Here is an 11,316-nt window from a genome sequence, read left to right as displayed (position 1 = left end):
CATCATGTCCAGTCTCCAGTGTACAGGTGGATAGTCAGCCTGGGTGGCAAAGGACAGGATGGGATGGAGACCTGCACAAAGACACAAACAGGCTTCAGTGTGAGCTGTGTTTTGCAGAGCTGCTTGTATTCACTGTCACAGAACAGCACCTTTTCTACAGATAAACAATGATAACATCAACACATCAAACCAGAAACTATTGCTAGACTGAAGGACACGACTAGTTATGGTTAGTGGATAAGCGACGTGAAGATTATGTTGAGTCTGTCTTCAGAGAGACCTTGGGGGGAAGATTGAAGTGAAGAAGATCAAACTTACCGGCACTGTGCTGGGACTACAGCACTTCTCGACGTCTCAGCAGGATCCTCTGGAGCTCCTCGTCGCAGTTTGTTGACGGAGATGCTGCCTTTGGATGGGTGGCGGTCCTGTTGAAATTTTCCTGGACAGTTTCAACAAGAATGAACACATGAAACCATTAGAGCTCGAAATGAGTAGATCTTGTTAAACCTGTGTTATCAATGCGGCTTTACTGACTTTAACTGGAGTGGATGCATGATGAACAGTGTATGTGCTCATTTCATCTGCTATGTTTGACTAGTCATTGACTTTAGCTCCTTAATTGTTGCAATAGTACTTTGTCTTTGGGAAAATATCTGACTATATTCCCAACCTTTGCTGGGTTTTATTGTTTTTTAACATGAAATTCTGGTGTGGGCACATCCGTGTACAGTGTAGAAAACAAAGTCTCTCTTCCTGTGTAAACACACTCAAAGTTCAACCAGCAAAATATGGCTTGTAAGGACATTTGATTGTTTTAAAGTCCCATTACCACGATTCCTTTAAGTTCCTGATAGGCGGAATTAGAGGGCAGCCTCTCCATCTGATAAAAGGAAAATAGGAAGGAAAAGATGGGTTTGGTAAATAAACACCAGGCTGACACATTATACTTATTTTTCCTCATTCAGCACTTAGAGGCTAAACTGCACCTCTTACCACAAAGAGGAGACACTGTGGGCAAGCACGAGGACGTATGCTTTCTACAAGAAGCAAACGTGTAAACACACAATCATTTTCCCCATCCTCATCATTTATAATTACCTCGTAGAGCAGGTCCTAATGCTATCTAATTTGGCAGCGTTGTTGAGGAGGAGCGACGCACAGACTAAAAGATGTCTTGGCCATATGTCATATTTTATCAAAACAAGCAGCTCCTAGATTATCCCACACACAGATGGATTTAAGAGCACTGAACAATACACATTCAACAATGTACAAAAAGCTCATTCAGCACCAGACCACTGGACATCTGCAGTCGCGGCTTTAGTTTGTTTTTCCCACCAAAGACGACAACACTTTTCTGTCACATTCACAGCAAAAAACGCACACATGCACTTCCTGTAATGACTTTTCATGTCCTCTCTCCGTCATCAGTGTTTATTTTGAGATGTCTCTGCAGTTAAAACTGGACTTTTCTAACTTTCTGCAGGTGGCACTCTTTTCTTTGTTTGTCTGACAAACAGATGTGTGCTCTGTCTTGTACAAACAAACAGTGAACGTACCACAAATGACTTCCTGTGTGCCAGGTGGGTTTACAACATAAACGCCTGTAGTTTCTCAGCAGACCAAGTGTGAGTTGTCCCTTTGACTGCCATCTCATCTACTGATATCAAGATCCTCATCACAGCTTAGCACAAGTTTACGTCCCAAATTTCCATTAACCGCCAAGACCCATCAGCTCAACTCCAGCTGCTGGCAGAAATCTCACTCCATTGTTGTATTAAGCATATTTAGCCAGTGGGTTTTTACAACCAATTCCAGTTCTGTGTGCATGAAATAATCATCCTGGATTTGAAATTTCCATGAAGGCAGCAGGAGATATGCCATGTCATTAGCAGAACTACACAAAAAGCAGTATGCAGGGTGGAAACAACAAGTGTTGAAGTCCTGCAGCATTTCTACAACATCCCTATAGTGACCTAGTGACACATGACAGCAAAGCTGTTTGCTGACTTGTCACTCAAGCAAGGCAGCCCGAATGAATTCTACCTGTCTCCTGGTCCTGTTGACCTGTCTTGTTGGTGACTGGCTGACAGATCGAAGTTGAACGCCCTTCTTGATCCTCTCCATCATTTCTTCCACTGCACGCTGCCTGATGTCCACCTCTGGTAGTGACAGACACAACAAGCAAGAGACACGAAGATTTCATCACCTACTGGAGGCTTTAGATGTCTGTTTCAACAGACTTGTCATATTTGGCGGCTTCACTGACACTAAGTTGGAGTCTGCCTGGAAAACAGTGCCAAGAACCAAAGTGAGTTTCAATGATTTTGAGAGGTAGGAGGGGGGGTGTAATTCACAGGCCTCATTAGCCCTGTACTTGAAATATAGCTCATTTAGATGGAAAAGCTTAAAAACGATACGGGCCCAGGACCATACCCTGAAGGATTTGTTGGAGAACCTCCAGGTTTTCCCTCTTGATAATGCCATAAATATTGACTGATCCCTTGTACTGTGATGCTGTTTCAGGCAACTTTGGTTATAAATGAGTTTGGAAACAATGAATGATTGTTGCCATGGCCACTGATTTTGTAGTACTCAAACTACACCTGTAGAGTTCAGAGCCTTTGTAGTGTGTGAGGTTACCAACATTATTCTGGAATAAATTTCGGCTCTCTGTGAAAAAACACAAACTGTATTCAGCAATTTTTTTATCCAAAAGTTCTATGAGGATAAGAGAGTTTCACAAAAGATGGGAACAAAAAAATGTAATTCTGCAATAATACAGCCCACTGGCAAAGAAATAGGAATATTTAATTTTCTAACATAGAACATTCAGTAGCACTCACAATGGAACTATTGTCAGTAAGATGTCTTTAAAATGTAACACAAAAACTATTTTGTATTAAAGTAATAGTAAAATATTTTCCTCCAAAGTGCTCAGAAAGAGACTATTATTCAGGTGTCAGAGCCGAAGATCCTTGGGTGGCACCTATTCAGCCCTGTATGTAATTCCAACAAATACCCTGTGTGTAGTGCCCAATTCAGGCCTCCTATATTCAAAAACTATCTAACAAAATGAGGACACAGTACAGCCTGTTCAGTCAACATGGCGGTCCTACCTGCTCTGACAAGTCAAGGCTTCCTTTTTGTTTGCACAAATTGAAGAATTTAACATGTTGACCTAATAGGCCAATGATGGAGATGTGAGTTTTCAATTCCTCGTGCACCACTTGCTACAACATTTGTCCCTCTACACAAAAGTAACTTTGATTTGCAAAGGAAAAAGGCAAAAAGGATAAAATCTGAAAGGCAAAAATAGGACTCAAGACCTCCTACAATGATATGCAGTGTAGGTGAGGAGAATAAAATACAAAATGAACATACATCACACAGAGAAAGAAAGCATACACTGAATGTCTGAATCCTGAGAGAGTATGAGTTACAGGCTTGGACAATAATACAGTATTTCCTTCACTGTCATCACTTGGAATACAAAAGATCATTCACTCAAACACAGTGACACTAAATATTTGCATACTAAAGCAAGTCATTTCAATTACAAAAATATTTTTTGTCATGAACACAGGAACAAGACCTCAGTTCCCCCACTCACCACCTTTGTGTTCACAGTATATGTGATACGATGGTGGAACACTAAAACTACACATTTATCATATGTTGGAAACATCTAATCAGGTTTGCAAAGCTGCACCCTCACCCAGTTGACAAATGTTCCTTCACTGCTCAGGTGTTAAATACTTAAATGCTGCTTTAGTGCTATTTCTTGCTCAATATCACCATCACAGTCAAACTGCTTATTTGCCAAAAATACACTTAATAGAAATTGAGAACTACAGTAAAGCCCTCACAGTTGGTGCTGAATCCTCAACTGTGTATGCTGTAGTAACACCAATGCATTACTTTAGAGCAACAAAGACCTGCATCGGTTTCCACTGTGTGTTGTTCACAGTAATGGATAATCCAAGCAGAAACCCTTCCTGGTATTAGCAGCTTTAATCATGCAGCAACAAATATAATGAAAGCTTTGTGCGTGTTTGGTGTGTACCTGGTGCCGTGGCAGAGTCCTGGACCACCAGTGGGATGTCGGTGCTGACGTCTCTTCTCTTTCGGATCAATGACAGCAGTGAACTGAATGGAGATCAGTTGGTTACATAGGCAGCTGCGTTCACAGTATCCAAAAGGTGCATATCGGTGTTTGATAACCTTAATCAACTGAAGGCGTTCAGGAGCAAATAAAAGTTGAAATCATAATTACACATTTTCTTTTTGTTTTTACATGCACACCAGAAAGTCATCATTTCAGACTTCTATGATCCCAGCAAAAAGATGCAATAAGAACCAGATGGATAAGCAGACTTAACAGCTACCTTCAGAAACAATTCAAATCATTCAATGAGTGGTTGTTTGGCGTACTTAATCAAGATTTTTATCTACATTTCATGTTACTGAGCATCCAAATATTGTTTCCTGCTGTGAAAAAGCAGTCAGATTAGAGATGTTTCAAAAAAGGCATGTATGTACGTTTTCATAGTCTCAATCTGCTGCTCACCACCCAGTGATATTGAGTAGTAGTACTGAGTGTTTATGATAAAGGGACTCGCGATTGAGAGAACGAGGGAGTGACTTTGGGAACAGTCGTAGCCTTTTCTTAGCTCTTCAAATATTTCAGTGTAACAATGTGTCTTACTTAGCCTTTATTTATGTTGTGCATGCAGCGTAAACTCTGTGATTTCCAAGTGAATTAGTTGGGTCTATTAGTTGGTGAGTCTCCAGTTTACACACATATACTCTGTCACAGTCATTTCATGGTTTGATGTAAAGAGCATACAGTGTGATCAAACCTGAGTGGGCTGGAGGCCACAGGGGCTAGGGCTGGAGGAGGTGGAGGTGGTGGGGGAGGTGGAGGTGCTGCAACAGGGGGTGGGTTGGTAGCTGCCTGGAGCTTCTTCTGGAGTTCCTCAACTGGCCAGTGAAGCACATTCAGTTACAGTGCAGAGACGGCAGAAGCACCAGGAGCAAACTATTATAGTCTGAAGACAACAACCCACACGTGTGTGTATGTCTTTACCTGTAAACCGCAGATCCTTGACCTCCACTTCAGCCTTGGAGTATTTGTCATTGTAATCCCTCTTCTCCTCCTCCACGAGCTCTAGTTTGCACCTCAATGCCTTCAGCTCCCTCTGAGTCTCACAGCTCTCCAGCCTGTCCTCCATCTGCTTTATCTGAGAACATACAACCACAACACACACTCAGTGTTACAGGAAGCTGTAAGTACCCGTCTGTTGTTTCATTACACAGTTGTACAATGACAATAAAACCTCTTATGTCTTATGTCTTATACTTATTCCTTAAAATGACTTTTCATTTTTAGTCACTTAAAAAGAGAAAACATGACAAACATTCCCACTTTCCCGCTGAAAAGAGAGCTGCTCTGCAGCACTGTGTTGGCTGTGGTGGCTGCAGCTTCGGCAGGGATGATGTCTGGTAAGTAGCATTGGGTAGATGCCAGTTGACATCCTGTCATCCGCTCCCCAAGCCCAGTTCCTTAACCAGCGTTTTAATTGTTTCTCAAATGAAGGGTATGGCTCGCCTCCACCCCGGCACCAGGAGAGATCAGTGATCCCACTCAGCTCTAATTGTTTTCCATCAGTGCCAGAGAAGGTGGGAGGGAGCTGCAGGCTACGCTGCTGCTGTTAATTATCAATCTGGCAGGTCACAGCCCCTAGGTTTTACTGTCATGACCTGTAATAATTCACCAGGCATTCCTCCCTATGTATTAACCACATAAATAACTCTTGTTTTGGTGCAAATGACAGGTGTTAAGCACATGGATTATATATGTACAGGGGTACTGTGTGTCTAGGAAACACTGAGTGCGTAGGGGTTACATATGTAATAATTTTATTTCCATTTGAATGATTTTAGTGTTTCTAATAAGCTGTGAATGAATAATGGTACCAATGGCTTTGGTTGACTGTTGACTGTTGTTTTTATTTTGTTTGATTTGCAAGCATGTTCTTTCCAGTTGAATGGATTAAAAAGATTCCTTCTCTCACACTGTCATCAGACATATCTGAACTGCAGAATGAATCAGAAATGTTGTGTGATGCAGAGTCTCAGGTTTTCACACTCATTCTGAGTAGTTTCCTCTAACTGCTGTGTTTTCTCTGATTCATTTAAACAGTTGAGAACAACATCAATATATCCAAACCGAGATGACTAAAACTGTGGTGGAGTGGGGGCCACTGTCATCACAGGCTGAAGCCTGCTCTTTTTTCCACTTCCTCTTTTCTTGTGCAAATCTGCACTTTTGACAAAGTTAAGTGGAGAAACAATTGCACATGCTAAAATACACTATCATTATCATCATTAGTATTTTAGTATGTTCTGAACTTCCCAGTTGCTTTACTATCTCAACTTCCTGGATTGTGTCTTTTAAACAGGGAGCTTTATAGCATATATATCTCCTCACAAGACTATTAAAGGCTTATTTTGCACAACATGCCTACCTACATTTTGGTAGCAAACATCTCTGCTCAGTGATAACTTTGCTAACAGTATCAGAGATTGTTTTATATAGACAAAAAGCCAAGTATATATGATTCTGGATGAAGCTGGGAGCTCATTTGGCAGTAACTGCTGAACCAGCCAATGACATTCTGGCCTGTAAAAATCTGTTTGGCTCCTCCAGGGCTTCAAATTTGGGTTTGGGATTTTTCTTTTACATTCTGTGAATGTTTGAGTGATGTAAAAGATATTCATCATTCCCTCATTTGCTCTTAAAGTGTCTCTCATACCCAGTAAGAATCAAAGAATCCCATCTCAATGTGTGATGATACATCCATAAATTAGTCTAGTTTGTGCATGACTTGTATACACAGACCTGGTTCTGATGCTCCAGTCTCTGAGTCTCCAGATCCTGGGTCAGCCTAGAAACCTGGTTAATGGATTCCTGGAGTGCCTGACTGGGCGAGGAGCTCTGCATCAGGATCTGACTCTGTCTCTTAAGCTGCTTTTGTTTGACCACCATCTGAAGAAAGCACCTCAAGGAAAACAGATATGAAAGAGAGACAGGACACATTTGTCAGGGACACAAGAACAGAATGAACCACCAGACACAGAATGAGAGAGGAACCCTCGACGGCTACTGTAGAAAACTCACAGCTCTGGCAACGTTCTCTGCCTCTGTCCTCAGGTCCCTCTCCAGGTTCAAGGAGTCCTGTAAGGCCTCAAATTCCTCCACAGCAAACTGAGAAACTTGACAGAGATTTCCACATTTAGTCATTCATGTCTTTTACCAGTAAAGTACAACATGTAGTCTACGCTTTATCAACAATAAGTTACATATCCTGGTGGCATTACTGGAGACATAAAATGAAGACCACATGAAGAACCCCCTTACACTTCTGTTATACACCCCCCCATACCTCTGTTATATTTCCCCAGGAGCTTCTTTTGCTGCTCTGTCTCAGCAATAAGAACAGTGATGTCGTGTTTCGTTTTCAGCAGCTGCAAAAACAAGAAGGGACTGAGTAGAGAAATAATACAGAGACAGAAATCCAGTTTGTTTTACGTGACTCCTACTTTACTACGATCATTATAATGGGCAAAATAGAGATTACGCACTTACAGTCACTTTTTACAACTAGTGAGCATGATATTTGTCATACTAAGTCCTGAGGGAATTGGACCAAAACAACAGTGATTTCCTGTATCGTAAAAAAAACAGGCTCTGCTCTCATGCAAAGTCTGAATAACACAGTAAAAACCACAGGAAAAACCCATCCAACATGCGAGCTGCTGCTCTATTTTTGTTGTCAGGGTGCGGAGTGCAAGCACAATCAACCATGTCATGTCACATAAAGAGGGCATGGTGGCGAGTCGGGCAGCTACCATGACGCTCCACAAACCAGGAAGAAGAACCCACTGTCATGCGTAAGTGGTGCTCTCCCAATTTAACATACCGACAGTTTGGCAAAATCCAGACCAGCTTCCTCTAGGAGGAAGGAGGAAGCTACATCGATATAGCAAAGAACTATTTCGATGCAACTGAGATAGACAGTGGATACTATTCCTGAAGTGTTTATCTATTTGTTAAGCTACATGAACTGAGACCAACACCATCAGTGAACAGTTGGTGGCAAAAGAGGGCGCCAGACTGGCCAACCTCGTAAGTCAGCAGTGCCACCTGTTCATTGGCTCGATGAATGATCAAGATGCTGATCAATAAAAACTTCAGTGTGGACAGCCTCTCTTCTTCCCACCCTCTATTAGTAGCCTTGCCATTGAAATAGATTTATCATAAGCAAAAAATGCATTCTATATGGTGGCTGAGACAGTACACAACTAAATGTTGTAAACTTACTTCTTCTCTGGTTTCCCTCAGTTGTTCTCTTACTGCTTCAAGATCAGTGACTGCCTGATTCTTTTCCTTCACTGTTAACTCCAACTTACTTTGTAGCTCTGAAACAAATAAAACCAAAGTCACGTGTTAAACTCTGAGTGTATTTGTATTATAGTATTATACATCACGGTGACTATCTGCTGGAACAACCAATGTTAGTGTGACGGGCCTTAATGTAATGTTGAGGAAAACAGACTAGATATATCACAGGCCAAAGTACACTGCATTTGTGTAGTTTTATTATTATGCATATGTATTATTATACAGCGACCGGCTGCTCCACCCACGGTGTGTGAAGGAAAGGTGCTGTTAGACTGTACAGTCAGAACTGTTCATTCAACTGGACTCATTCAAGTCTGTGCAGTACTGTTTTTCTGACTGGTGCAATAAATTTCCCCAATGTGGGACGAGTAAAGGTTTATCTTATCTTATTTTATCTCATCTTATCTTTATTTCTTTGTAACATGTGCAAAACTAAATTCATTGGGTATAAATATACTTTGAAACAAACAAAAAAAAAACAATAGCACCACCAGTGCATTGAGTGTATTGTTATTGTTAAAAGTAATGTCAGTCATCTGCTTCATGTGTTCATGCATAAAATGTAGGAATCTGTGTGCCCAGGAAATCTCAGAAACACTTTTGTCCTGAAATCTTTAAAGTCACACAGAGAATAAATCTGTTAATACAAAGCAGCTCACAGCAGGACCGAGACATTTAGCAGGGTACTTAAGCTGGAAAAGGTCAGTGACACCACAAATTGTTTTGGGGGAGAGATAGAATGGCCTTTGTTAAGTAGGACAAGTATTCTGATGGATAAAACTCTCACATTAAATGAAAATATTAAAAAAATGTCTGAACAGATGAAGAGTGGTGACAATAGCGGGATCTTCTTGTGATGTGCTCAGCTCAGAATTTAAACAACGTTCACAATCAGCTTCTGGATGTAGAGGGAAAGTACCTCATATGCTCCCTAACAGGAAGAGCTTTGACCAGCTGTCCAATGCAATTATGAATTCTCAACATAAACCCACAATCTTTAAGGAAGTCATCTTATTTCTGTGTTCACTCATCTTTACATCCAAGTATGCTGTATCATTTAAAAATGACATGATTATCTCTCCCTTTTAATGCCAACTGCCTTCAACGACATGATGAGAAAAGTTTTATGGAATCCATTATAATAATTACTGGTTTACTAAAGGAACTGCCCGTGACATTTCCCTGGGACAGCTAGATGAGACAGAAAGCAGCTCACTCGTACTATACCTTGGACAGTTAAAGACTCACAAAACATACTGGATCTAGTAACTAGTTACTTTATGCATATGTGTTGCACAGTTTACAAATAAGTAGTTTATGTTTTTTGGCTATCTATATTGCAGATATTCTTATAATATCTATTCTACATGTGTACATTTAGCACGTACAGCGTATACTTTGACTGAAACAATTATTAACTGAGGGCACTGTAATACAGATGATGTGGACAAAGTATTGCACTTCAATCAAAATGACCAAAGAATTAAAGAATGAACAAAAAACCCTGCACTCATAGTCACTGATTAACTTATTTAATAAATCCTTGGGCCTTCATTGGGTAAAATCCTTCAGATTTCATTTAGAAAGGAATTTCACCTGATGAAGATCTAAGGCCTGAAATCTGGATGAGTAAATGTGTACAAGTGATGAAGTTTGTTCAGTTTTTCAGGATCCCTAGTATGGATCACACTTCAAATACATTGAATCCAGCACTTTTTCTAATGTTTCAGCAGGGTGTCTACATGTGACGGCAGGTTGAATTTAAGATTTTTTACTACCACAGCAATTCAATTTAAGGCCAATTGTGCAATCAAATGTGAAAATATAGTCGTACAAAGACGTATGGTGTCAGTTCAAAAAGCAAAATGATAAGAACTGGTTGAAACAAAGAACATTTGTCCAAAAACATGTATCAGTGTAAGAAAATATACTGGTCCTTAACCCCTTACTGCCTGAATTTATTTACATTCATATAAAAAATAAATGATTTGTGTTTTTGCATTCAAGCAGATGCTAAATTAAGTGGAGATTGTTCATTTGAATATAGCATAGCATAGAATAGTACAATATAATAATAGTATAATATAATATATATGTACATACGCATAGAATATATATATATATATATATATATATATATATGTATGTATGTATGCATCTATGTATATATAATGTATACATAGAATATGCATCAACCGGCATTCATGGGATACTGAGGCCACCTCAGCTGCATCAAGACCGGAAGAGGTCTTTACCATGTGACAGAGACTTCTGAACTCAACTCTGAACCGATTTGGCTTCAGATTAAATGTTCAGGCATTTTGCACTTTGGCTGGATTTTACACCAGGCTTACAGCATTCAATAAATATCTAAGACCTTCCCAAACAGATCTTATGACCATTTTATACATTTACAGCCTTTCATCAGTAAGTGAAATGAGTAAATGAATTTAAGACATTTTGAGAACCTGCGGCCGCCCTGTTAAAGATCTTTAGTTAGACCTAACCTGATAAATGTGTCCACTTTGTGACACAGGGTTTCTGTTAGAAGTGTAAATTCAACCCAATGTAGTCACTTCATTAAATTAAAAAGTATACACAGCAGAAGACATTATGCAAACTGTTCTCATAGGCTGAGTCGCGTTCCTCAGACATGTCCTCAAAATCTGTGCAGTGTCCCTTTGGTGCTGTACACCCAAAAGGTACTACACTACCGGTTCTCACTGGTAACACATAGTGACAAAAGGTTGGAATCGAACTGTAAAAAGGCTGTTACCGTCCCAAACCATTGCCATTAAAGGTCGGCGCTTGAACACATGAGAACAATGCCACAAAGAGTTTTGCAGTCT

The 11,316-nt window shown here is 40.2% G+C and overlaps 1 protein-coding gene across 1 annotated transcript in view; it reads right to left on the bottom strand.

Moving 5' to 3' along the window:
- The window catches only part of shtn1 (shootin 1), a 28,717-nt gene continuing 17,401 nt past the window's right edge, over nucleotides 1-11,316 (bottom strand). Inside the window, exons 6-16 of the mRNA XM_070840991.1 lie at nucleotides 8,387-8,484; nucleotides 7,449-7,530; nucleotides 7,184-7,278; nucleotides 6,905-7,051; nucleotides 5,090-5,243; nucleotides 4,863-4,983; nucleotides 4,067-4,149; nucleotides 2,047-2,162; nucleotides 830-880; nucleotides 319-439; nucleotides 1-71 (exon numbers count right to left, since the gene is read on the bottom strand). Coding sequence (XP_070697092.1) covers nucleotides 335-439; nucleotides 830-880; nucleotides 2,047-2,162; nucleotides 4,067-4,149; nucleotides 4,863-4,983; nucleotides 5,090-5,243; nucleotides 6,905-7,051; nucleotides 7,184-7,278; nucleotides 7,449-7,530; nucleotides 8,387-8,484 — 1,052 coding nt within the window. The 3' untranslated portion in view covers nucleotides 1-71; nucleotides 319-334. The remainder of the gene's footprint in view (nucleotides 72-318; nucleotides 440-829; nucleotides 881-2,046; nucleotides 2,163-4,066; nucleotides 4,150-4,862; nucleotides 4,984-5,089; nucleotides 5,244-6,904; nucleotides 7,052-7,183; nucleotides 7,279-7,448; nucleotides 7,531-8,386; nucleotides 8,485-11,316) is intronic.

Source organism: Pempheris klunzingeri, chromosome 12 (assembly GCF_042242105.1).
Source record: "Pempheris klunzingeri isolate RE-2024b chromosome 12, fPemKlu1.hap1, whole genome shotgun sequence".
Classification (NCBI taxonomy): Eukaryota; Metazoa; Chordata; class Actinopteri; order Acropomatiformes; family Pempheridae; genus Pempheris; species Pempheris klunzingeri.
This window is presented reverse-complemented; position numbering and strand designations above follow the sequence as displayed.